This window comes from Drosophila mojavensis, unplaced genomic scaffold (genome assembly GCF_018153725.1).
Source record: "Drosophila mojavensis isolate 15081-1352.22 unplaced genomic scaffold, ASM1815372v1 contig_277, whole genome shotgun sequence".
NCBI classification, from domain to species: domain Eukaryota; kingdom Metazoa; phylum Arthropoda; class Insecta; order Diptera; family Drosophilidae; genus Drosophila; species Drosophila mojavensis.
The window spans coordinates 2,006,105-2,031,983 of NW_025318822.1; the positions used below are offsets into that span (position 1 = coordinate 2,006,105).

A 25,879-nucleotide genomic window follows, 5' to 3' on the forward strand; every position below is an offset into this window, starting at 1 on the left:
ATATATATATATTTATTATAAATTTTGTCTATTTAATTTTATAATTCTAATTGCTTTTCTTTTTTTACGTATTATTTATATTATATTATATATGTACATTATTTAACGATTCTAAATAAACAGCCCTGGTTCTTGGCACAGACTATTACCAGCTGTCTATGTGGATTGTGAAAGTTTGTCAGCGCTTAAATGTTTCGCTTCATTTTCTCTCAACTGTCAGGCCGAGCAATTTTCCGAGCTTGATTAAAGTTAAAAAGTTTGCCAAATATATTCCCCAGTGCTGTCTTTTTCTATACATTTCTTTTCAATTAAATAATGTTCAGGCTTTCGGTATAAGTCGCGGTGCCAGACGGCAATAAGTGTTACCACACACACACACACACACACACACACACACACACACACACACTCACTCACATACACACTCAACTCACTCCCCTCGCTCATCGCTTCGGCCGTTGAGTTCGGGCTCTCAGTTCGAACTCTCGCTGCGAGACAACATATCTCCACTCGGCTTCGATTGCACACAACGGGATGCAATGGGGGCATTTGAGAAAAATGAATTGTCATTTATAACCCGATGGCAACAAGTGATTCGGACAAGGCATTGCCGTGGCTGGCGCACCATTAAAACGATTTCATAAGACAATTTTTGTATTGCAATTTATTGGGCGTAATAATTTTTCGGCGGCGTCGAGTATTTTCCGAAAGCCAACTCCAGCAGCGAGAACTGACAGGCGTATTGCTCGGCACAGTCGACATTATGGGCGTGCCGATAGGCATTATCATAGTGCACAATGTCTGAATTCTCCTGCAGCTCTCGCGTGAAAATGCGCTGCTTGGGCAAGCTGAAAGAGAGAAATGGAGTGAGAAATTAATATGCTCATCTGTCACTCAATATGTATGAATATATATAATACCTGAATATTACGCGCAGCATCTCGCCAATCATGTTCATCTTATTGCGCTGGAAATATTGACGACTCTCGCAAAGAGTGCGCAGAACACAATCACGTCCATTGTAGCCCATGCTGAAATTGTAAATTGTAATTGGCAAAGATATGAATTCATTAATATGAAATATTAGAAATAAATTTATATTATTTTTATATTAAATGAGAGTATATTTTAATATCATGAATAAAATATATTTAAAGAAAATAAAGAATAAATAATGTATAAATATGTAGTAATATATAAATATAAATTTTGAGTAAATGTAAAAGATTTATAAAAAATATTAAAAAAAAAAAAACTGCTAAGCGCATAAATCAGCGACCTAAGCAACGAGAAACGAAATTCAACAATAGTTAAGAAAATCATACCTAAGAAGTTATCATATCATATCATATCATTGATTGATCATGTTCTTATTTTAATATATTCTAGTTGCTAAAAATAATAAGAAAACTGACAGCTTTTGAAAAGTGTAGAATTTCATAAATAGAAATAAAATAAAATAGATTAGATTAATACACAAACTTTTGTCCACGTTGAGATTTATGATTGATATAAAATTAATATATTATTAAAATAAACTAAATGCGTTAAATATATTCTATAACTTTACAGATAATATTCTGCACTATATTAATTTACTTAGTAAGTCCTTGTTATTCTTGGACTTCAGTCTTCGTTGTTAAATTAGGTATATACTATCTCCCTTTTTGAATATAGTAAATTCTATGTATTACTTATCAGCGATTGCTTCAATATCCTGATAGATAGCACTCCTGGTGCGACGGCGTAAAACAGGCGCAAGTAAGGGATTCCGTGTGAAGCCGTGCAGGCTCTGCAGGACCCACGTATTGTTGGGCAGATCGTAGGCCACGCCCCAATTAAGACCGTAACTATTGTAGGCATAGTAAGGATTGCCAATGATGCCCACTGTGATGCATACAGCAACCTGAGCAGTGAAAAGTGCAAGAAATCAGAGATGTTACTCGACGAGAGGGGCGACAGAGATGAGCGGGGCTGGGAGTCGATATCCAATGTGACAGTGACACATACGGTGAAGGAGGAGCCTTCGGGAAAGCTGAGATAACGCTTGGGTCGGCTCAGTCTGCGCACGGATTTGGCTGGCAGTGGTTGGTCCGAGGGAGCAGATGACGCAGACGTTGTCTTTGCACGTTCCATCATAGTCATCAATGCTGGCACCGGCACCGGCAGCGGCGGCAACGGCGGCGACTGCAGCAATAAATCATTGGAAGCGTTGACGCTACCAAGTGGTGCGTCTGTTTTATGAGTCATGAAAATGGCTGGCAGTGGAGTGGCTGCATTTGCAGCACTTGTCGTCGCAATTAAATCGTAAATCAAAAAGTTTGCAACAATTAAACGATAATTAAACAATACGAAGCGCGCGTAAATCATGGCTAGCTACGTGCCGCACAGCTCGAGGCGCTGAATGCAACTGCCGCAAGACGTTTGCAAAGACAACGACAAAAGGTGAACAATCGTTGCCAAACAAATGGCCAAAGTGCAAATGTGCCAATCGACAGTTAGTGTCGGAATGCAGCTGCAACGTCTCTTTGCAGTGCCGACAATTGCCACCAGCAACAGCAGCAGTACCAACTGCAACAACAGCAACAGCAGCAACAGCAGCAGACATAGTCGAAGTTGGCGTCGCAGTCACGTTTACAATAAACACGACACAGAGAGGCCACACACCAAGGCAAACACACTCACACTCTCACTCATACACACACATTCATTTACAGACTGTGGCAGGTGCTGTGGTTTAATTGAATTGCCTATAACGCTTTTCGGGGCCAAGAAATCCACCTGCTGGCTCGCTCTACTGGCAGCTGCCTTGCGCAAAAACAGTTAGCACCAGTGGCGCAGTCGGAGATGCCTGCACCACCGACGATGAAGATCGATGGTTTGATTGCCATTCAATTGATGGAGTGCAGTGCTAGCTGCTCTGTGTCCTTTAACCTTTACGAACTGCTTGTTTATTGGGAAGAGCTGAACAGCATTTACACCTGTAGAAAAGGTGTCAAATTAAATTAAGCATTTAAGTATAAGCTTAAGGCATGTTTCTTATTTTATATACACAATTTTCTGAGTTAAAAATTTATAATTATATTTTTAATGTGGATGATTTTAGACATATATATTTTTTTAAATAAAGATAATTTTGATTTTACTTTACTCTGTAATGTAATTCTCTGAGTAAAAAAAAATTAATATCGAAACCTTGAATTTTTTGTGTATTTGTATTTGTGAAAACTAACTTTAACAACTGCTAGATTCATAAGGCATTAGAGACTTTTTTCTGTCCTACCCCTCTCTCATAATTTTTCAATATATAAATATATACAATACATATAAAAATACATCAATGAAATATATATATATTATTTAATTTAATTCAATCTTTGGATTTAGCTAAGCAGACATCTACTAAAGGATACAAAATATAGAATTTGTTGAAGTAGGTTGGCAAAACTCGTGAATCGGCCTAAGTCTAGTTAAGCTTTGCTCTGCTATGTGCTGGCCATGCGAATGGCTGGAATTGTGGAAACAAGTAAACAAACAAACAACTTCATTAGCCTCGCATGGCAAACAGCACACAGACAGATATGTATGTATCTGTCGTCTAAGTTGGTACAAGCACAGAAAGTGCGTGCATGTGCGTGTGTATGTGTGTGTGTGTGTGTGTGACAAGAAATGTTTGTTGGCAAAGCAAAACGCTTAGTTGACCCATTAGAACAAAAAGGCTCGTAAAGCAAGGCCAAAGTCAATGGCCAAAAATTGGCAGGCGTCAATTGTGGGCGCTAAGCAAAACAGACAATCGAGGCGCAAACCAAACGAATCGAATCGAATCGAAGCGAAACGAAACGAATCGAATCGCATCGAATGAAAACAATCATAAAATAGGCGCCCAATGCCAAGATGAGCACGTGTATAAAAGCCTGGCTAAGGTCAATGGGACACCCAAGTTAAAGTCAAATGTTCGGGCCAAAACTTCTGATGACCACTTGAAGCTTAGCAGTCGCTGCAAATGACGCACAAATAGACCAAAGCCCTGTGATTACCATGACAATGTGTCTCTCCCTCTACCTCTCCCCTCTCTCCTTCTATGTGTGTGCGTATCTGTTTCGCCTCGATAAGGTCGGGGCATTTTACAGATTGAGCCAACCAGATAATGGTGACTGGGAACTGCAAAATCGAATGATATATGCAGATGTTTGCCCCGTAAAGACGCTGCACATTATTCTCGTTCCCAATTATAGTAGTCTTTGTTGTAGTGCATTTTCCTTGGGTCAATATTAAAGTTGTGCGCAAAAGACTTTTCGGATATTAAACTATTTCCGAAGCATACAAAAAGCCAATTTAAATGCTAATATAAAATACCAACATTTTATTATTATGCCAGCCGCACGCATTCACACTCTCGCACACACAGACAGACAGAGAAACAGCCAAACAGCCAAACAGCCGAACAGAATATAGTTGTGGCTGGCAGGCGTGCCTGGAGAAGGGCGTGGCAGGTTGAGCCTGTAAGTTGAGGGGGAGGCAGACCACTTGAGCTGCGAAAGTTGTCTTGGGCTTGGCCGCACTGTGCGTGATAAGCCAAGTGCTTGGGCTGACTACAGCACACACACACACACACACTCACACGCACACTCATATACATGTTAATATATATATTTATATATAAGTGGGTATAATTCCATATACAGTCGCAGCTTGAGTGCACGAAGGAACAGTCAGTCAATTCGTATACGCACACAGCTCACGAACACTGCGAGCATGTAAAGTAGCTACATATGATTTTGCTATTGAGATATTTATTGAATGTATGCCAATGCAAACATTGGCTTAGCGTGTCACCTAAACGGCTTTATGCTGCTCTCTTAACATAATTAGAACATTAAGTCTAAATCGAATATACGAATTTCCACTCAAATATTGTGATAAACTTACTAGTGTGTGCCAGAATAACAGCGAAGTCTGTTTGATGAGATCTGATAAATTGCTTAAGTTGTATTGGAAAGTATAAAGGAACAATAATTGGCAAGAAAAATTAGTAAAACAAACAATTTTAATTATTTGTTTTCTTTTTGCATAAGCTAAAATTATTATTTTACTTAAATAAATAATTTGATTTCAATGTAAAAATATTAATAATAATAAAATATATATTATATTAATTATGATATATATAATATTAAACTGAAGCCTAATCAAATTGAATTTAGTTACTTTAGCATCATAAAAAGGTCCTGCAGTTTCAGCTAAGTTGCGACCATAGAAACGGCTTAAATCGTATAATTCTCTGTTAAACTTTTAGTTCCCTTGAGGATTGTCTGACTATCCTTTACACTCACCGTGCTTGTGATTTGGCTATTGATATACGAGCTCACCTGTCTATCATCGTCTCCAGGTTGCCATAGAGGTCGCGACGATGCCTGCGCTTGATTTTGGCAGCTGCCGCGCTGGGTTTCTTTCTGCTCCAGCCGTGGGCATGGTGCAACACCCATGTGATGTTGGGTAAGTCGTAGGCAATGCCCCAATTCAAACCAAAGCTTAAGTACAAGTAGTGGGGATTGCCAATGACGCCCGTGGTCAGGCAGATAGCGGCCTAAGTTTTCAAAGAATTTGGCTTAAACTATGCAGAAACTCTGATGCTGTTGTCCGCATGTGTTGTGCTGTGTTCTGTGTGTTGTGTTCTGTGTGTTGTGTGCTTTGTTTGCTGTTCACTTACCGATGCCGATGAACCCAGAGGGAATGCCACAAAACGTTTCCCCCTCGAGAGTTTACGCTGTGACAATGGCCTCAATGAAGCAGCATGCGGCTCCAATGGGTCCATTTCCTCAGCGTCTGTCAGCGTGATATTGTTGACTCGGCTTTCATGATTCGTGTGCGCATCGATGGCTGTTGCCAGCTGTGCTGCTGTGGCAAACACATCCAGAGCATCGCTTTTGGCCGCAGCATTCAGAGATAGTCCGCCCTGGCAATTTCCCAACGGCAGCAGCAGCAGCACTAGCACCAGTTCTAGTCCAGGAACCAGCCAAGTGGTTGACATATTCTGGCTGCGTTTATTTCGACAACTGAATCAAAAATTCGGCTTGGATTTTGGGCAGCAGTATTTGTGGCTTCGTCTGCCGGCCCTTGCCATTTGCCATCGATGCCAAGTTGTTAATTAAATTAGATTGCAAACTGGTTTCAGGCCTGACCCAATTCTTGAGGTTCAGTCGTGGCCAGTTCGGATTAATTACTTGGCCAAACAAACTCGCTTTGCGGTCAATCATGGCCAGTACTCCAGATCCAAATTGACTAGCCACGCTATGTCCTAAGCTCTTGGTCTAAATCGACTCTGCAGCTCGACGACCGTCTTGTCCGTACTTCAGTCGCTCGAGGCATGCAGTTATGGCTGATCGAATGCGCTGTTTACTCCTAGTGCTGCTGCTTACCACGTTGCTGACTCTGGTCAGAGCTGGAAATAACAGCTCCGATAGCCGCGCCCTCAGCTATGTCCGTGAGAAACCGAAGCACCTGCCGCACTTGCTGCAGCGGCAAAAGCGCTGGCTTATCTTTGAGCCAGGCACCGTCGTCGCAGTAAGTAATCTGGCCAGCAATGGCCCTTCGTGTGCCATGAAAATCACTTTTATCTATTAAATACTATAGCTAACTGGCAATTGTGCAAAGGCTGTGTTGGACACTATCCCCAGAGGCTTGCTGCTTCTGGGCGAGATGACTTCGTTTTATGCAATGCCTGGATCGGTTGATGACATATTCCCAAGACGCAGACGAAAGCCAAAGCCAGTACCATCTCCACCACCATCACCACCATCACCACCACCACCACCACCACCAACACCAACACCACCACCACCACCACCACCACCTACTCCAGCACAAGCTGTAGCACCTGTAGTGCCTGCAGCAGCAGTTCCAGCCGCACCTTTGTTGTACTCTCAGCAACCGGTGATTGTACCCTTAAGTCCAGCCGATCCCATACACTCGTTTTACTACGCATTTCCGCAAGTGTCACCAGTTGTAGGACACCGCAAATCCTATGTGCAGCAGAAATCCAGCGGCTGTCCTGCATCCAAGCTGGTGAAGGACGCGTATGGCAACTATTACTGCCGTCCTTCTGCAGTGGTCCGGCGTCTGGGTCGCGAGCTTAAGAGAAACGGTGCCAACCTCGTGAACGAGGGCCAGAGTCCGCAAGGAATGCTCTTTGATTTGCTGATAATGCTGTCCGAGCTGTAAGTACAGTAAACACACCAAAACGCGCACACGCTTAACACTTAAAAAATCCTTTGCCCTCTTTCTGGGACAGCCACCAGTATAAGCCGCGCTACTGCATCATGCGCACACTATGCGAGTCCCGTCATCTGCTGGTGCCACCTGGTCAGTCGCTGTTCCACGATATCTTCCGCATTCTGCTGCGCTACGTGCACCCGGAGATTGCCCATAAGCCTGCATATCGCAAGGCCTTTACCGCTGGCCACTCCCTGCACGAGTGCGCCCAGTGGTATGGGGCGTACTGTCCTCAGAGCTTCTTACTACATTTCAGCGAACAATTTCGGGGTGAATTTGGAAATGCATTTAACAAATAAAGCTATAAAACATAATCAAATAAAATATGTATCCGATCTTTAGTTAATCTGTAATGAAAGAATGTGGTTGCTGAAATCTATTTTAGTTATATCTATAGCAAATTTTTGTTATAGTTATCTAATGTTGATCGGTATTTATATTGAAATATGCATTCAAATACCTTTTATTTATCTATAGTTCGTGTTAAACTCTATAAAGCAATGTTTTTTTTTTTTTTCATTCATCAAAATATCTGCCAGGGAAACTCTTCTTTCAGACTCACTAAACGAATACACTTGCTATACACTTGCGAATACTATACCCAGACTCATATGCATGCAAAAATATGCATTTTTCACCCTTAATTCTAGTGCGTCTATGGCTGATTGTGTAAGGTTCGACATTGGTCTATTACATATTCTTATCCTATCGCAGAGTTTGTAAGGCTCAGCGCTCGTCTCTTACATATTCTTGTCACTAAAATTGCAAGGGTTAGTGCTCATCTGTCCATTTATAGAGTCCGTACATGTCACCCTTATCTTTTACCCTCGCATTACCTGCTAGTTGTTGAGTAAGTCGGAGGCATGTATACGATCTTCATATATCCGTATGTTCATGTCTGAGCACTCACAAAGAGATAGACAGAGAGAGATAGAGGCAGCGAATGTCAAGTTGTTAATTAGATTGCAAACTGGGCCCAGGCATAATCCAATTCCAGTTCAAACTAATTACTTCGCAAAACAAATTCGCATTGCAGTCAATCAGGCCAGCACTTCAGCAGCTCGACGGCCGTCTTGTCCGTACTTCAGTAGATCTGCACATGCAGTTATGGCTCATCGAATGCGCTGTTTACTCCTAGTGCTGCTGCTTACCACGTTGCTGACTCTGGTCAGAGCTGGAAATAATAGCTCCGATAGCCGCGCCTTCAGCTATGTCCGTGAGAAACCGAAGCACCTGTTGCACTTGTTGCAGCGGCAAAAGCGCTGGCTTATTTTTGAGCCAGGCAGCGCCGTCTCAGTAAGTAATCCAATCTAATCAGTAAAGGTAATAGGCACAATGATCGTAGGATTAGGTTTTTTTAATTCTTAAAATCATTTTCATAAATTACTATAGCTGACAGCCAACTGTGCAAAGGCTGTGTTGGACACTATCCCCAGAGGTTTGCAGCTGATAGCAGAGGCAACTTCGGTTTATGAAATGCCTGGATCGGTTGATGACTTATTTCCAAGACGCAGACGAAAGCCAAAGCCCGCACCGCCTCCACCTCCACCACTACCACCACCACCACCACCACCACCACCACTAACCCCGCCACCACCGCCACCGCCGCCATCTACCCCAGCAAAAGCTGTGACACTTGCAGTGCCTGCAGCAGCAGTTCCAGCCGCACCTTTGTTGTACTCTCAGCAACCGGTGATTGTACCCTTAAGTCCAGCCGATCCCATACACTCGTTTTACTACGCATATCCGCAAGTGTCACCAGTTGTAGGACACCGCAAATCCTATGTGCAGCAGAAATCCAGCGGCTGTCCTGCATCCAAGCTGGTGAAGGACGCGTATGGCAACTATTACTGCCGTCCTTCTGCAGTGGTCCGGCGTCTGGGTCGCGAGCTTAAGAGAAACGGTGCCAACCTCGTGAACGAGGGCCAGAGTCCGCAAGGAATGCTCTTTGATTTGCTGATAATGCTGTCCCAGCTGTAAGTACAGTAAACACACCAAAACGCGCACACGCTTAACACTTAAAAAATCCTTTGCCCTCTTTCTGGGACAGCCACCAGTATAAGCCGCGCTACTGCATCATGCGCACACTATGCGAGTCCCGTCATCTGCTGGTGCCATCTGGTCAGTCGCTGTTCCACGATATCTTCCGCATTCTGCTGCGCTACGTACACCCGGAGATTGCCCATAAGCCGGTATATCGCAAGGCCTTTACCGCTGGCCACTCCCTGCACGAGTGCGCCCAGTGGTATGGGGCGTACTGCCCTCAGAGCTTCTTATTACATTTCACCGCACAATTTCAGGCTAAAATGGCCAATATATTAAACAAACAAAGCTATAAAACACAATATGTAAATAAATAAAAAAATATATCCGACTTTTAGTTAATCTGTAATGAAAGGATGTTGTTGTTGACTTCTTCTTTAGTTCAGTCGTATATCTATTTCAAATTTGTGTTATAATTATTAGATGCTGATCGGTTTTCGCTAAAGTCTATAAAACCATTTAGATATTTTCATTCATCAAAATATATCTGCAAGAGACGGTCTTCTATGAATATTATCATATTAAATTCTTATAATAGATCAAGAGATTCACTAGACTAGAGATAGACAGCGAATGATAGGTGTAAAGGTATAGAGTTTGAGAAAAGGTTCTGACAAGAATGTCGCAATTCTCTTAATTCAGAAGGATTTATGTATAATACAAATTATAATAATATTTTAACATTAGCAGGAAATAAATTTTCTTTTAAATCACATATAAAGGAAAAAAAACCTTAAAAATGTACTGCAATTTAAAGCTTAACATTTATTTTGCACAATCATAATTGGGCTTTTGGCTTTTGGCTCACAGTTTTTCTAGGACAGTCGGAAATGTTTTTTTAGTTTGCTTAAAAAACTTGGCAATAAATTGGCAACGCACAAAAAGTATATTTGTATAATGTGTCGAAAAAAAAGCGTGCAATTGAATTTAAGTAAATATTCAAAAGCGGACATTTAATAAATATCAATATATATATCTACAACACATTCATTTATACATACATACATATTTCTGTATACATGTAAATTTGTATATATTGTATAATTTTTTTGGCCCACTTACTGGCTATTTTTCGCATTTTTCCTTCTGTTAATTTGTGTTTGTTTTCCGCTGTAAATGCAGCAGAGTGTTTGTGCGAGCTCAAAATGCGTTGAATGTTGATACAACTTTGCATGAAGCAATGGTCCATGCGGATGCTGTTTACTTTTAGGTGTTGCTGCGGCCTGTTAACTGTGAGCCATTGTGCGAGTATTTGCAGGCAGTCGCTAATCAGCTGGGACAACAGCAGTTAAGAGCTAGATCTAGTGCAGAGCAGGTGCCTTAGCAATTAAGCATCGTTAGGCTGAATCAGTCTCTAACCAAGCGCCACGCTGTAAAAATGACTCGCTCACTGCACCTGGTGGTAAATGCAATAGTTCTGCTGTCCGTAAGTCAGGCGGCCATAGCTGAGGCACAGCTGGTGGCTGGGCCAGGTGGCAATGCCACCAAAGCGGTGACAAAGTTACTCAGTCGCCAGAAGCGATATCTGGCATTTCCGGAGGGCTCTTCGGTTTCGGTGTGAGTTCAGCCATGCAGCCAGCTGATGTGGCCTCAACTAATTATTTCGATGCACAGGCGGCAATTTGCCTAACCATTGGCATGATTGGCAATCCCGATGTGGACTATCTCAGCTGGGCCGTCAACTGGGGCGTTGCGTACGACCTGCCTAATCATAATTGGGTTATACAGCATGCGCAAGGCTTCGCCAATCTCACCAAGTCCATGCTGCAGCGACGCTCGAGGCGCAGTTTCTACGACGAAATACAGTCCGCAATCGATCAGTAAGTAGACGCCAATCCAAGCCAGCCCAGTCTAACCGCAGTCTGACTTCCCCTGGCCAGCATGGGCTTCAATGGACGCGCTTGTGTGGCTCGTGCTCTGTGCGAGAGCGCCAAATACCTGCATGCTCCCGGCCAGCGTGGCAATATGCTGGAAGAGCTGGTTCGCGCCGTGCTTAGCATGCCCACGTCGCCAGTGATGGACCATGAGCCGCGGGCGCATCACCACTACGACCGCATCTACAGGCGCTCCAAGCGACAGTCGCGGGACTGCAACGAACTCTATCCGGGCTGTCACTTTTCGATGCTGGCTTTGGCTCTGGGTAAATATGTGGCAGCTCCAGCGCAGTTTACCAAGCTCAATTTTATGTGAAGAACGAAAGTGAACGTGAATAAATATAAAAGATAAATAAAAAGATAATAAATGCTAAAAGATTAATACCAAAATGGATGTATGTAGATCATTATTTGCTTGACCTAAACATTCGGTTCGCTCTTGTTAATAAGCTGAAATGGAATTCTTAAATCCCCTGTTCAAGTCCCAATTTCATCACCAACAAGTAAGAAGGCTCCAGTCGAGGCTGCTCGACTAGGAGATACCCTGAACCCTCCAAACTGATATTCTAATCATTCTGGACCTCTTTTATGCACACATACATACACATGCACGTATAAGCACGCGCTCTGCAAACTGCGCAGCTAGCAGCGGCTGCGCTTGGGCTGCACTGCAGTGTGGGCAATATTATGAGAATTTATTTGTTGAAAAATTTCTTTTGTAGATCCTAATGAAACTTTTAGAGCGTAATCATATGGCTAAAATGTGTGTACATTCCAAAGAACAAGTCTCTAGTACTTGAAATGCGTTTTATACAAATTGGGGGCGAAGGGGGCGTGGTATCCAAAATCTGTAAATCACAAAATCTTTGTATCTATTAACTTTATATACAACTCAAATTTGAAGTCTCCAGGTCTAAAAGTGTTAAAATTAGGCTGAAAAAACCAAGTCGATTTTTCGATTATTCTCGATAAAAAAGTTATCGGACGAGTTATCGAAAAAATAAAGCAAACTTGTACTGCCTATGGTATACACGAGTATGCATGCCAAATTTCAGCTTTCTAGCTCTTATATCTTCTGAGATTCTTTTGCTCATACGGACGGACGGACGGACGGACGGACGGACGGACGGACGGACAGACGGACAGGGCTATATCGACTCAGCTCGTCGTGCTGATCAAGAATATATATACTTTATGGGGTCTGCGATGATTCCTTCTGCCTGTTACATACTTTTCACAAAACCATTATACCCTGATTTCCCATTTTCAATGGGTTCAGGGTATAAAAACAAACACACAACGTGATATTTTTTTAAAACAAATTATTTTCATTCTTCTTTATTTAATAACGCGTAACATTTATTTATATAGTAATTGTTTTTATGCATTTGTTTATTTGTTTTTAACTTTGTTTTTCTCTCGTTAATATTTGTTTTTTTATTTTGCATTTGCTGCTGTTATTATTTTCATTAATTTTATGTTTGCCATTTTCTGAGAATCTGAGCTTCAATTTATTTTCGTTTCGTTTGGAGTTTCTTCTTCTTGCAAATGCAAATTTTACGTTATACATTTCGTTTGCTAGCATTGAATTATTATTTAGTTGTGTTTCTGTTTTTCGCTTTTTGTCTTTTCATTTTTCATTTTGCTATTTTATATAGTATGTTGTGGTTGTTGTTTGTTAAGTTACTTTGTTGCTCAAGTGACATTTTGCTTGTGTGCTTGTGACTGCGTGTGTACTTTCATTTAGTTAGTGTGATTTGTATTTGTTAGTTCGTATATATATTTATGTATAATTTGTTTTTTTATTCAAAGAGGATTTTGAATGTATTATATGTATGTATGTATGTATATGTATATGTGTACACACATATATATATTAATGTATGTTTTGTTTCTGAAATGTAAATGCAATTTTTAAAATTTTTAATTTTTGTTTGACATTTACTTTGAATATTAGTGAGCAAACATTTGTTCACACGTTACTTTTATTTGTTATTTCTTGTTAATTTGCAGTGTAATTATATTTGATTAGCCTACGCTTAAGCCAAAAATTCTTTTTTTTTTTTTATGATTTATGATTTAATTGCAAATATTTTACATAAGTTTTCCTATACCCATAGCTTAATTAACTTACATTTTGTATTTGATTTAACTAAATACCCAATTTAGTTCAAATTGATTTGTGTATATTTTTTGGAAAGTTTTTTTTTTTTGTTTTGTTTTCATTTTAGTTGGCGCAACGAACGCAGAACTAAAATTTTGTTTAGTTTCGATATTTCGTTTGGCGTCAGTTACTGTTATTTTAGATATTCCTTCTTTTCTTTCCTTTTTTTTAATTTTCTTGTATTTCGTTTATTTATATTTACTGATCAAATATTTTTTAGTGTATCATGCCCATTGGCATTTAATATTTAACTTTAATTTGTGGTGTTGTTTTCTCCAGTGAATTGCAAGATATTTTCTTTATCGTAGTTTGCCTTTTTTTTTTTTTTGACATTTTTGTTGTTGGTTTTTCTAAGTTAAAAATCTCGTTGCTAAAATTTATAATTAATCATAATCTCAATTTGTGTTCTTTTTTTCTTTTGTTTATTTTATTTTATTTTTTTATTATATCTTGTTTTATTAATGAATTCATATTGGAATTGAAAAATTGTTTGTAAAATGTACACAAGAATGCAACGGAAGCGCTTAATTCTAACGCCACCTAGCAGTTAATACACAAAATATACACACATACATATGCATACACATATATACACATATATAATTTATATGTTTATCGAGATTTGTGTATGGTAAGTACTTAAGTACATGTGTATTTTAAAAAGTACAACTAGATTCATTAACTTAGTAGCTTACACATTTGATTTCCGTTTCCTCAGTCACAAACATACATACACATACATATATAGCTATACGCATACATACAAATTACTATGTTTATATATATGTATATATGTATATGCTATATCATAAAAATGATGCAATCAAAACGTTATCGTATGCACTTTATACAATTTAAATATATATAATAGTGTGTGTGTGTGTATGTATGTGTGTGTGCATCTGCATGAGTGTTTGTCGGTGAGTAAATATTTTACTTGCATTTTATTTATATATGCAGTTACTTTATGAGCATTTCCATAAAATCGAATCAAAAAAAAAAAAATTAACTTAAATAATTGAATAGTTAGTCTGTACTATAGACATTAGTAAATAAAAAAATATTTATCAATTTCATTAATTTCATGTATTTTTCTTCTAAAACCTCTTTAAGCATTTATTACAACAGTTACAAAGTGATTATGAACTGCTAAACCGATAGTTAGCGATAGGACAGAATAAGGATTTGCATGGAATGCGTTGAGATGTTGGTTGCTTTACTCATGTGCTTTGTGTTGGAAATGTTTTTTTTTTTTTTTTTTTTTTTTTTTTGTGTTATTGAAACCTTTTATTCATTGCACTTTTAAGAAAAATTATTTTCATAGACTCGATTTATTTTTGCTTTTAATTATTTTTATTGGCAACTCAACGCAAAGTTGTGATTGTGTTGATCGTATGTACAAGACGTCGCTGTTGAATGTCGTGCTTTTGGTGGAGGAGGCAGCTAAAAGATTCTAAAGTCGTGTGGCTTCTATTGTCAGGTACTTAATAAGTTGTGAAAAATAATGGAATAGTGATAGAGAGAGGGATGGAGTGCGCTCAAAAGTATGCAATGAAAATTTAGGCGGCTTAGTGCCGTGCAGTGCAGTATGTGTGTGGCTGTATGTGTGTGAGTGAGTGTGTGTGCTTGTGTTTCTCTATGCGTATTTTGGTTTAAGTAGAATTAATATTTTGGTTTTTGCATTCATCAGCTTCACTTGCCAGTGCGCTTCCAATTGTTTGATTTAGCAAATACGCAGACTTTATTTCTTGTTGTGTTTGCTACAATAGACGACCTTTGATTGGAAGACATCCGATTTTATGTTTTTGAATCTCAGGGTCAAGCCGCATATATATATCAAATACTTATTATTTTTTGTTTTTTTTGTTTTTTTTTTTTTTTAATATTTAACTTGTTTAATATATTTTGTTAATAGCTATTTCATTCGTTTAACTAATTATTTTTATTGTAATTGCTAAGTGTGGCTCCAAAAATTGCATAAAATGAAACACTTTGTGGTTGTGAGCACCCTTTCCTTCTCAAAGCTGTTCATTCAATTCAGTTACGAATCCCATTACTCAACTATTAGGAACCAGTTCCCCGACTGGAAAGGGCACTTCATCTGCATCAAAACAGTGCAATTCTCTAAATGGTTTGTGTTGTCTAGCAATCTGTGTACATGAATTCGTTGTCTGCTGTGTTTACTGTACTCAAATCAAGTGTACCTGAAATAAATTCTTGTTGCTGTCATATATCTTATCGTGCGATGTTGGTCTCGTGACAATTATATAGCTATTATGTGGAAAAATTTGATCTAAGTTTTGAATCTGAGCCTATTTTCTTTATGTCGCTTAACTAGTTTCTTATAACTGTGCTTGCGTGGGTGTGGGTGAATGTATGTGTGTGTGTGTGTGTGAATGCTTAAATGTGAGTGGAAGTATTGACTAACGTTGATATATACAGTTAATGAATATGTTGTAATATATTATATCTAATGGTTGCATTAAGTTTGAAGACTTAAACCGCAATGTTAACTTCGAGCCCCGTTTTGCAATGACTGAATTATCATACGAGTATCTTACTTGGCTAGTCGTTTCATTTGAAGTGTGTGAAGCCGAGATACACACATTTCGAACATTCGTATATATTTTTTTATATGTACCATATTAATATATATGTATGTATGCAGATTTATGAATACTATTTAATCATTTATTTTTCTTTTTTTTTTTTGCATTTTTTTTGTATTAATTGTGGCAGTATTTTAATTACATTTTCTTCATTAATTTTTTTTAATCGCTTTGCTTGCAGTGCTCTAAAATATTCTGGGTAATTTTTTTACATTTCCGTTTTTATAATAACTAAGTTGTATATTTTGGAATTTAGTCGTTTTTTCACATGAAGCACACTAAACATTTAGCTAGAACCTGAAACGTTAAACTAAAACTAAACGCGTTTTAAAAAGGCAAATTCAAAATGTTTGACATTACTAGCATAATTTTCGGCTTATAATTTTAATTAATTTTGTGAGCTTCTTTTTTTTTTTTTTTTTTTTTTTTTTTTTTTTTTTTTTGTGTAATTTTAATTTTAAATATTTTTAATTTAGTACATACATAAACATGATTTAATGTGCAAATGAACTGTACATTTATGAATTTGAGGTGTACTAACCGACTAACTGACTGACTGACTGATTGATTGAATGACCGATTGATTGCTTGCGTGTATGCATGCTGCTGTGCACGTACACACGCACACACACCGACACATACATACACACAAGCCAGTTTGATTATAACCTAAAAACACAACCAATGAGAGCATATACACGTCTATGTATTTGACTTTATCGAATCGCCTTCGATTTGCATAGTTGGTACGTTTTCGTTATAGTTGTATTATTATTTTTATTTATTTATTTAAATATTTATGTTTTTAGTTCTCTATGTTTTTCTTTTTTTGTTTTTTGTTTGTTTTGTTTTTCTTTAGCGTGTCGATTTTCCCAAGTGAAACAATTTACAAAAATGTTTGTTTGAAATTTAATTTTCAATTTTGTTTGACTCTTTCTTTCGTTTTATTCGTCTTTTGCTTTAAATCGTTTGCATTCTTTACGTTGGCTTTGACTTCCAAAGCCGAATAATAGTTTTTGCTATACACAATTCAATTTTATTTTAATTCAAATATGCATTTTACGTTATTTAGTATAATTTATTCACAGAAAAGTTACGCCATTTACTTGTCATTTATTTTCTTTTTCTATATATTTTTCCGATTTATTTATAATTAATATATTTATTTTGTTGATTGTCTAAAACTATAACAAAAATTTGCTTAGCTTAAATCTGCTCTGCCTTGCCCTAATTAAATTTGTAAATTCCCTTGGAACTAAGTGAAGCTGAATGTGCTTGAATAAAAGAATAATTTTAATTTTCTTTGCATTTAAGCAACACAGGCAAATCATTGCAAAATAAATGATGGATAAATTGTTGGAATAAAGCAAGCGGATCTTATGCTTACACGAAATAGACTTTACAAAAACTTAAACAACTTTCATAATTACAAGTGATTTAATTAATTCCATATATTTTTACTATTTACATATAAACTGATTTTATATAACTATTTAAAATTTGAGAAAAAACAATTAAATAAATCATATTTGCCTACAATTACATATTATTATTATTATTATTATTTATTTTTGATATTAGCCAATATACTTTTCTCTGTGAATAAGTTGAACGCAGCTTTCTTTCCTCTGTTTTCGATCATTGATCTATATATATTTCGTTTTGAGATTTCTGATTTTGCGGTTTAGTTATTTGGTTTTGCTCTAAGTACAACATATACGCTGTATTTAGATTTTGCATATATATATATAATTATGTAGTTAGATGTGTATGCGTATGCATATATGTATATATATTTACTATATATATTCGTTATGTGGGTGTATAAATACTTTTTTTTTCAGACTTTTTAATTATATGCTTTTCAAAACGGAAGTCGAGACAGTTGTCAAATAGTTGTTCTTTTTTTCGCTCATTCTGTTTGGCATTTTCATATTTTTTGTTAATTTGTTAATTTATTTATATTATTTCATTTTGTTTTGTATTGGTTTTATTTTTTCTTTTTAGTGCTTTTGGGATTTTAACTTTATAAGCTCAGTTGAATACGTTTAATATTTGATGTAATTATTCAATGTACAATTATCATATTTTATTATTATGGCCTGTCTGTGGTTGAATGTCGCTCTGTGTATACATATGTGTGTGTATGTATGTTTGTTTAAATGCTTATGCAATTTTTTTTTATTAATAATAAATTTATTTATGATATTTTTTATTTAAATAACATTTATTTACGTTTAGTTAATAGCTAAATATTTAAAAAATGTTAACTGTTGATTTTTATGCACTTTACATTTTAATACACCAAAATGGTGCAGCTATTTAAATTTTAATTTATTTAAATTACGTTTTACATGTGTATGTGTGTTCGTTAACTGTGTTTTCATATTTGTTTTACATGCCTATTGGGTGCTACGCTATTCGCTTATGTATCTGCCTGCATCTTAGCCAAATCCCTTTAGACTAGCTCTTCATTTAATAGGCCATTCAATTCAGTTTAATATTAATAATTTATTGTTTCAGCTTGGAATGAAAATGTCTGCAAACACTTAAACACTTCAATGCCAACAGCTCTCTAATAGTCTCTCAACACATTGCCAATTACGGCTGCAATGACAAATAATTGTGCAAAATCATTGCATACCATAACAAATAGATATATACATACATACGTACATACATAGCTGTTTGTATATGTGTACACATATTTAAGTGCGAATTTGTGTTCATTTGTGCTGGCTTTGTTGTCGTACTGACACATTTGTTGGCTTGGAAAACTATTTTAATTAATACACATTCACAAATGTTGAATATTTTCGAAGTGGAATTTTAATTAAACTTTTGCCCCCTTCCGCACGCACAAAATCCCCAACCAGAGTTAAGTCAACGTCAGCAGGAACAACAGCAAAACGAATATAACAATTATAAACAGCCAAAGAGCCTGACAATCCTGCGCTGCAGTTGAGTAGTCGCGGCATTCCTTGCTAATAGTTTCAGCAGTTTTCATTTATGGTTTTTGCCTCATTCGTTTGCATGCAAGTTATGCAAATTTTTGGTGTACTTTTCGAATTTTTTGTTAACTTTCAAACACCCACACCCACACTCATGCGAATTGCATTCCTCACTTAATTTGTTGCATACCCTGCGGAACTTGCCAACGCCCAATGGCATTTGCGTTGTTAATATTTTGCCTGTTGTTGTTGTTGTCGTTGCTGCTGTTGCTGTTGCTGTTGCTGCTGTTGATGTAGTGGGAAAAACTTTTGCAAAATCAATTAAAAATGCAAATAAAAGAAACCTTGCGGCAAGTTTCGTTTGCTCTGGCATTTCAATTGAAGGTGTTTCTTTGTGTACTGCATTCTGCCAAAACTATACCAGTGCCCAGCTCGCCAGCTCTCCAGCTCCACACAGATCCCGCCAGCACTTCAGCTGCAGGCAATTAAAAAGTTTTCAAATTGATTCTCCTAATATTTAAGATGCAGAGCATCTGTAAAATTGAATACAAAGAAATGTGCAACCTGTCAGAGGATGCCATGAACTCTATATAAAAATGACTAACTTAGTCAATGCATTGCATATTTCAAATACAGCAGCAGCATGTTTTCAATAACTACACAAACGAATAGCGTAAATTACTCTAACAAAGTGTCAAATATAGTGTCGTATTTTCTTGCAGATTTGATTTGGGGTTTCATTTATTCATTAGTTTGTATTTAAGTTGTTTTCCCGTTGCAATTAACTTTAGTTATTGAATTTGAATTGTCTTAAATTTGTTGTGAGTTTAAACTATGTTTTCGTATATATATATATATATATATATATATATGTATATGTCCCATACATATGTTTGTTATATATACTTACAATGTATACGTATGGCTGTACGTGTATGTGTGTGTGTGTGTGTGTGTGTGTGTCTGTATCTCTTGTAGTAAAAATGTGTTAGTTTAAAAATTGAATGTTGTCTTATTCAACATTTGTAACTAAATTTATTTCAGAATTTCGCGCTTCATTTGACCAAGTCGCCGGGTGGCTGAACTTTTTGGTTTGGTTTTGTTAATATTACTTTTGGTTGGCTTAAAACTTACGTAGCTTAGCTAAGACTAATTAAGACTTAGTTGCTAATTATGTTTACATCATTACATAATTTAGTCACTTATGAGTTAGGTATTACTTACGCTAAAACCAGTTTCAAACTTGATGCATTTTGCCAACTCGCATTGGCTAAGTTTTATTCGTATTTTGGTAAAAATTACGCGAAAAATATGCACAAGTAGATAAATAATTAAAATTGATTACGATAACACTTTCAAACACACGCATACAAACACACTGAACACATGCAGTCAATTTTGTTTTTATTTTCTTTTTTTTTTGTTTGTTTGTTTGTTTTCTTTTATTCATTTTTTATACTTTTTGTTTTTGCTTGAATTTAAAATGCCGTTTTAAAACATTTTGTTATGTGTGTTTTGTTGTTGTTGTTGTTCTATTTTGTGAAACTTTAGAACTAAAAATCAACAAGGAACTTTTTGGCGCTCAAAAATACAATACAAATTACAAAACGTTTACTTTATTTTTGTTTTGTTTTTTACAATACTGGCTGCTACATGACGCAACACTGCACAACCATCCAACACTGACATACGTTCATACATAAAATATGATCCTTCACGCACACATCCATCAAAAACTTAATAGCTAAACCCTTAGTTTTGCCAGCCATGGAGGGCTGTCGTGTCAGTGTCATTTACATGTGTATGTCAAAGTCGATCTTGCAACACAGTTATTGAGGTGATTAACGTTACGCAACACTACAATACTTGTTTTCCTTTACTTTACATACATGTTTTGATCAACTGCTCGTAAACTCGCAATCGCAATCGCATTCGTTCGATTGTTTTTGGTTTTATTTATTTAATTTAGTTTTGGTTTTCTTCAATTTCCAATGTTCGCTTCGCTCCGCTGCTTACAATGGGCTCCATGAGCTGGTTATCGTTGCGCTATCGTTATCGGTATCGCTGTTGGCAATGGCAAGAACACTATTGCTGCTGATACTGCTGTGGTTGCTGCTGTTAGTGTTGTACAACACCGATGAGACGCTCATGGTTTGGCTCATTGTATATTATCCACGATCATCGTCGCGAGCGGCGAACAGGGTTCGCAACGAGCTGACGATTAAATTCCACCAGCCCGCTGCGAACCCAAGTGGTCGCTATAAGGAGTTGTCACTGCCCATTTTGAGCAGCTCGAACTTCTTCTTGGCTATTTTCGAATATAGTATATCAATTGGCTGCGATTGATCGTACAAACTTGGCGCTTGCAATATAATTAGCGCTGTGCCGACAACGCAAGCGATTGCGAAAATCCACAGAAACATACGATCCAATACCATGGCCACATATTTCCAGTCCTCCTCAACCTGTCAAAGAAAGTAACAAATTTTGAAAATATATTAAGTATACACGTTGAAGGTAAGTCAAATATTCGATAAATCAGTCAGTTTAGCTAGAATTATTGAAGAGGAATATTGGAAGAAAGTCAAATATACGATGCATAAGTCAGTTCAGTTAGAATCAATGAGGAATTTAATCAAAGTTATCTGGGTGGTGAGTGAAAGGTTTTCTAGTTTAAGTCTGATTGAAATCACTGAAATTAAAGAAGCTCAATACTGCAATATTACCATACTAAACAATTATGTATATAGTAAGGACCTTTCATTTGAATATATTTTTTCGTATTTCAATTTCTATTAAGGAATTAATTAAATTAATTTTGGTTTGCAAAGCCAACGTCCGCAATGTTGCCACAACTCTTTACAAAAGCTTTTCAGATGCGCTTTACCAAATCTATTTCAATTTCGTTATTGATTCGAAATTTGCGTTGTATAAGTTGAACCCAAACAGAGTTGATTCAGGGCAGGGCATTGCCTGACTGTGGCCACAATGATTGGCAAACTTGCACCCTGAATCCTGAATGCTGCTTTCCGATTGCACGTTGCCAACCATTTGAGCACAAACAACTCAATCACTCAGCCCGAATTCAGTTCAACGTGACGATGCGCCCGATCTGCCCTCTGTCCTCGCCGGTTTTTCCTTTTCTCTTTTCGCACTCACTCCCCGGGTCCACTATTTACAATTTTTGATTAGAGAAATGCAAGCAACGTGATTCGAGCGGCTGCATGGCTCGCTGACTAATGCGGGTTATCAGCAGGAGGCTTAAACACGTCGCGACCCCGCCAGTCCGATATGCCGATATGCCGACTGACTGCTGCGTGGTCTGATACTGGTCTGGCCAATGTTTGTAGTGGGCGTGGTGAAAACTCAATAATATTGCGCGCCAGCATTCTGTGACGTAATGTCGATTTCCACTTTCCACATCCCATCTGCCAGTTTCCATTTTACGCTTTTGAATGCAAAGTGAATTACGTAAAAGTTGTTAGCGAATAGACATTAAGGCTTCTTAATAAATCGAACACAAAATATTGATTGTAGTTTTAATTAATCGAAGTTACGCTACAACAATTGCAGTTATTGGTATTCCGGAAGTAACTTTATGAGAAATTCCATCACAGAAAAGTTGGAGTAAGCGATGCATCATAATGAAGTCCCAGCATATTCTCTGGTGTTTTCTCTTTTGTGCCATTGGCTCGGGTCAATCGACTAACAGACTAAATTCGCGACTAATTCGAATTTCTTCCAAGTATTCTTCTTCGATGTACATATATCGTCCAAGTAGTTCCTCTGACTATTTCCTCTAAGTATTGCTTCTAAGTATTTTTTCTATGTATTTCCTCTAAAAATGTCATCTAGTTGTTTCCTACTTTCTTTTCTCCAAGTATTTCTTCTAAGTATTTAATGCTTAGCTGAACGATCACACATTTACTTCACTTTACGGCACTGCTCTACTGACCCCCACAAGGCCTGGGCGACTGAAGAATTGCTGCAGCTGCTGCTCTTTATATAGGGCGACCTTCACTCAACTATTAAGTCGCTCTCAAATGCTGAGCCCGACGCCAGGTAGAGGCCCTTGCAATCGAGCTTTAAATGACCAAAGAGAACGCTCTCTGCTTCTGAGGTATCGTTGCAGTTGAGATTAAAGTGACCAATAGGAACACCCTCTGCTTCGTCGAGCATTCTAGCTTCGTTAGCTTCGTCGGGGCCGTTGCTGTCGATTTTTATGTGACTAATGGGAACACTCTCTGCTGCTGCAAGCATTCTAGCTTCGTTTTACTCAAATATAAATACCAAATGAATACTGCTGCATAAACATAGGCAACGAGCATGATCTTCTCCTAAATGACATAGACTGAGAGACAGACTTTATTTAATGGCATAGACAGCAGTTTCTTGTATTCTATAATTCTCTTTCTTAAGTCTGCCTCAACTTTTGGCATGCCATGCCCTACTCATTTTCAATGGACTTATCAATATCAATCTAGCCTGAATAGGCGTTTATTAAGTTGCTATATATGTACTTACGCTTTCAAACTTGTCTTTGTTTTTCACGTGCTGCGCAATGAAGCGCGAGCCTTCGATAGTCTTTTCCATCTCCCGTGCGTAGGGCCTCTCGAATGTGGGACTGAGATCGGCTGCTGCGGCTGCGGCTGCGGCAGCGGCAGCTGGACAACAGCCCGGACTGATGTCGCCATTGAGACCCGATGGACTGAACAGATCGTCATCGGCGCCCGGCAGTGGCAGTGAGGAGGGCAGAGGCGGATCGCTAAAGCAATGGGCGGCTATACCACCGGCCGCCGCCAAATCGAAGCGATGAGAGGCGGGTAACACTGAAAAGAGAGGACGAAGTGAAGATGAGAAATTAGTTTATAAAATAGTAATATATATATTATATAATAATGAATAAAATTAAAAGATTTCCTACAAAAATAAGATCACTTTCTAGTAGGTTTTTCTGAGGATCTGTTTTACATCTCTATTTCTTGCACTTATTCCAGTCTATTGGAATACTACTCGAAATCAAAGGCATTGCATGCCTTAAATAATCCCATCATTCATATCTAAATTCAAATTTAGATTGGCATATCATGAACCTCTTTCATTATGGGAGTTAATCCATCTGTTCAAGTGCAACAAGTCGTAAATTATAAATTTGTTCAATGAATTTATTTATTTATTTACTTTTAGTCATATTGAGTCACTCAATACTTAATGTTCTACAAAATATCAGCATAAATAAATAAATTTAGTTGTTGCTTTCCTTATATCGAATAAAGACTAAGCACCCACGTATATAACAGTGAGCTCTAAAAGTATGCCACTCGCATAGACTTTGGCATTTGTCACAGTCTGTGCTTTCTCATCTACGTATTCTATTTGCCGTTCAGCTTATGCTCATAAACATCTTTAATTGCGCACATTTTGCTGCTCGCTTTCATCGTTCAGTTATGGCTCTGTATTTTTTATTGCAGTACGCAATAACAGCATTTGGTAAATCAAATTGCTAGCTATTTCGCAGCTCTTTTATTTTGATGTGGCCCCATTTTATTTTCCATTTTTTTCTTCTTTTATGCGCAAATGCAATTTGTAACTTTTTCAGTACTCTGCTTTGTATTGGTGCCCCTTTTATTTCTTCGCAATGTCCCCAAGGAGGTGCAGGACAAAGGCTGAAAAGTAGCAACAGCAGCAGGAGCAGGAGGAGGAGCAGGAGCAGGAGCAGTAGAAGCAGCAACAGCAGCAGAAACAATAAAGAAACTCAGTAAATAGTTAGCTGCATTCTACTTATTTTGTATTTATTTGACAGGGTGTTTTCAAGTTTCAATATCTTCCTTTTTGCCACCCATAAAATGGGAGAGTGAGGACTAAAAGCGGAAGAGGAAGTAAAGAAAAACTATTAATTGAAAGCCGGCTGGACTTTCGGATAGCGAAAAGTAGTCACCAAGTGGCTTAAGCTCCAATTTTCTTTTTTTTTTCTTTGTGGGTTTCTTTTTGCGCATCGTGGGCAACTGCCGTTCCGTGGCGTCTGCTTTTTGAGTGGTTTTACGTGTCGTATACTCAATAGCAAGTGGCAACTCTAGTGGTGAAAATTACTAATTGATGCGTCTCATAGATGCACAATGCCAAACCTTATTACTTTTTCCATTATTCGACATTTCCGGATCCAGGATATAGTTGGTATTATTATCGATGCATCATGCATTTCTGGAAAAATACTTTAATATTTCCAAGTCCAGAGCCTAATGAATTATTAGTAGTTTTTCTTTGTGACCGTCAGGTACGTTTTGTCTCCGTTTTAGTACTTTGGCCACAAGTCTGTAATGAGCTCAAACGTCGTCGACGACAGTGACAAAACGATACAAAAGTAATTTCCAAAGCGAATAATTCTTGGACGAGTTGCAGCAAGTTTCCTCTACTTTTCAGTAGTAGAAACTTCTGCAACTTGTCTGCTTGGCTGGCTGTTAGTTTGTCTCGTTTGCTGTGTTCGGCTGGCTGTTCTCTGCTCTCTCTTCTATTTGACATCAGCACTGCCACTTGGCAGTGCAATTGCCCGTTAATTGCCATAAATTATTTGCGCTTGGAGCTTCCAGCAACGGCGCTGGGCATTCAAATTCATATAATTTCAATGTAGTTGCGCATATTTAAACGAAATATAAACTCCGCTTGGTTGCCTGCTTGGTTGCCTGGTTACCCAACTATATAAAACTCTGTACTGGTAGCTTAATGCGCCAGCTAAAGCCAGTTGAAAACACGCATAAATTTAAAGGCGACAACAAAGGCGGCAGCTAGAACCTCGTCTAGCTGCAACTGCAACTGCAACAATGCCAAAGTTGTGAACAACAAAAAGTTTGCCCCAAGCCGAAATAAAAATGGAAGCTGTGTGGGGCTTCTGAAGATTCCTGTTGACTTTGACAAAGGCGCTTACAATGGTCCCAGCCAGTGCAGTGGCAGAGGAGCTTACAAATGGCA

At 37.8% G+C, this 25,879-nt stretch overlaps 5 protein-coding genes across 5 annotated transcripts in view; 3 read left to right on the top strand and 2 right to left on the bottom strand.

Annotated features, from left to right (window-relative positions):
* Nucleotides 1-664: 664 nt before the first annotated feature.
* LOC6574105 lies at nt 665-6,756 on the bottom strand. Its single transcript, XM_044008334.1, has 6 exons — nt 5,711-6,756; nt 5,370-5,587; nt 2,011-2,218; nt 1,695-1,906; nt 921-1,031; nt 665-848 (listed from the first exon to the last, which is right to left on the bottom strand). Exons 1-6 carry the CDS (start codon nt 6,029-6,031, stop codon nt 665-667), a joined length of 1,254 nt encoding a protein of 417 aa, XP_043864269.1. The 5' UTR covers nt 6,032-6,756.
* On the top strand, nt 6,376-7,626 carry LOC6574106 (protein diaphanous). The gene is made up of 3 exons (XM_044008335.1): nt 6,376-6,564; nt 6,655-7,217; nt 7,292-7,626. Exons 1-3 carry the CDS (start codon nt 6,376-6,378, stop codon nt 7,569-7,571), a joined length of 1,032 nt encoding a protein of 343 aa, XP_043864270.1. The 3' UTR covers nt 7,572-7,626.
* Nucleotides 7,627-8,160: 534 nt separating this feature from the next.
* Nucleotides 8,161-9,632, top strand: LOC26528573. The gene is made up of 4 exons (XM_044008336.1): nt 8,161-8,568; nt 8,665-8,919; nt 8,959-9,248; nt 9,323-9,632. Exons 1-4 carry the CDS (start codon nt 8,161-8,163, stop codon nt 9,630-9,632), a joined length of 1,263 nt encoding a protein of 420 aa, XP_043864271.1.
* Nucleotides 9,633-10,573: 941 nt separating this feature from the next.
* LOC6574107 lies at nt 10,574-11,689 on the top strand. The gene is made up of 3 exons (XM_002000129.3): nt 10,574-10,870; nt 10,930-11,135; nt 11,196-11,689. The coding sequence occupies exons 1-3, from the start codon at nt 10,694-10,696 to the stop codon at nt 11,503-11,505; spliced, it is 693 nt and encodes a 230-aa protein (XP_002000165.1). The 5' UTR covers nt 10,574-10,693; the 3' UTR covers nt 11,506-11,689.
* An 8,839-nt stretch (nt 11,690-20,528) lies between these two features.
* Nucleotides 20,529-25,879, bottom strand: part of LOC6574108 (acetylcholine receptor subunit alpha-like 1) — a 73,416-nt gene continuing 68,065 nt past the window's right edge. Inside the window, exons 9-10 of the mRNA XM_002000130.4 lie at nt 23,438-23,742; nt 20,529-21,378 (exon numbers count right to left, since the gene is read on the bottom strand). Of these exons, the coding sequence (XP_002000166.3) occupies nt 21,172-21,378; nt 23,438-23,742 (512 nt within the window). The 3' untranslated portion in view covers nt 20,529-21,171. The remainder of the gene's footprint in view (nt 21,379-23,437; nt 23,743-25,879) is intronic.

Excerpts from the sequence above, each read along its gene's own strand:
- LOC6574105 (XM_044008334.1), bottom strand. The coding sequence starts at position 6,031 with ATGTCAACCACTTGGCTGGTTCCTGGACTAGAACTGGTGCTAGTGCTG. Across the intron at positions 1,907-2,010 it reads CCGAAGGCTCCTCCTTCACC|GTTGCTGTATGCATCACAGT; the intron begins GTATGTGTCACT and ends TTCACTGCTCAG. Across the intron at positions 849-920 it reads ATGCTGCGCGTAATATTCAG|CTTGCCCAAGCAGCGCATTT; the intron begins GTATTATATATA and ends TCTCTCTTTCAG.
- LOC6574106 (XM_044008335.1), top strand. The coding sequence starts at position 6,376 with ATGGCTGATCGAATGCGCTGTTTACTCCTAGTGCTGCTGCTTACCACG. Across the intron at positions 6,565-6,654 it reads AGCCAGGCACCGTCGTCGCA|GCTGTGTTGGACACTATCCC; the intron begins GTAAGTAATCTG and ends AATTGTGCAAAG. Across the intron at positions 7,218-7,291 it reads CTGATAATGCTGTCCGAGCT|CCACCAGTATAAGCCGCGCT; the intron begins GTAAGTACAGTA and ends TTTCTGGGACAG.
- LOC26528573 (XM_044008336.1), top strand. The coding sequence starts at position 8,161 with ATGTTCATGTCTGAGCACTCACAAAGAGATAGACAGAGAGAGATAGAG. Across the intron at positions 8,920-8,958 it reads CTGTGACACTTGCAGTGCCT|CAACCGGTGATTGTACCCTT; the intron begins GCAGCAGCAGTT and ends TTGTACTCTCAG. Across the intron at positions 9,249-9,322 it reads CTGATAATGCTGTCCCAGCT|CCACCAGTATAAGCCGCGCT; the intron begins GTAAGTACAGTA and ends TTTCTGGGACAG.
- LOC6574107 (XM_002000129.3), top strand. The coding sequence starts at position 10,694 with ATGACTCGCTCACTGCACCTGGTGGTAAATGCAATAGTTCTGCTGTCC. Across the intron at positions 10,871-10,929 it reads CGGAGGGCTCTTCGGTTTCG|GCGGCAATTTGCCTAACCAT; the intron begins GTGTGAGTTCAG and ends TTCGATGCACAG. Across the intron at positions 11,136-11,195 it reads ATACAGTCCGCAATCGATCA|CATGGGCTTCAATGGACGCG; the intron begins GTAAGTAGACGC and ends TCCCCTGGCCAG.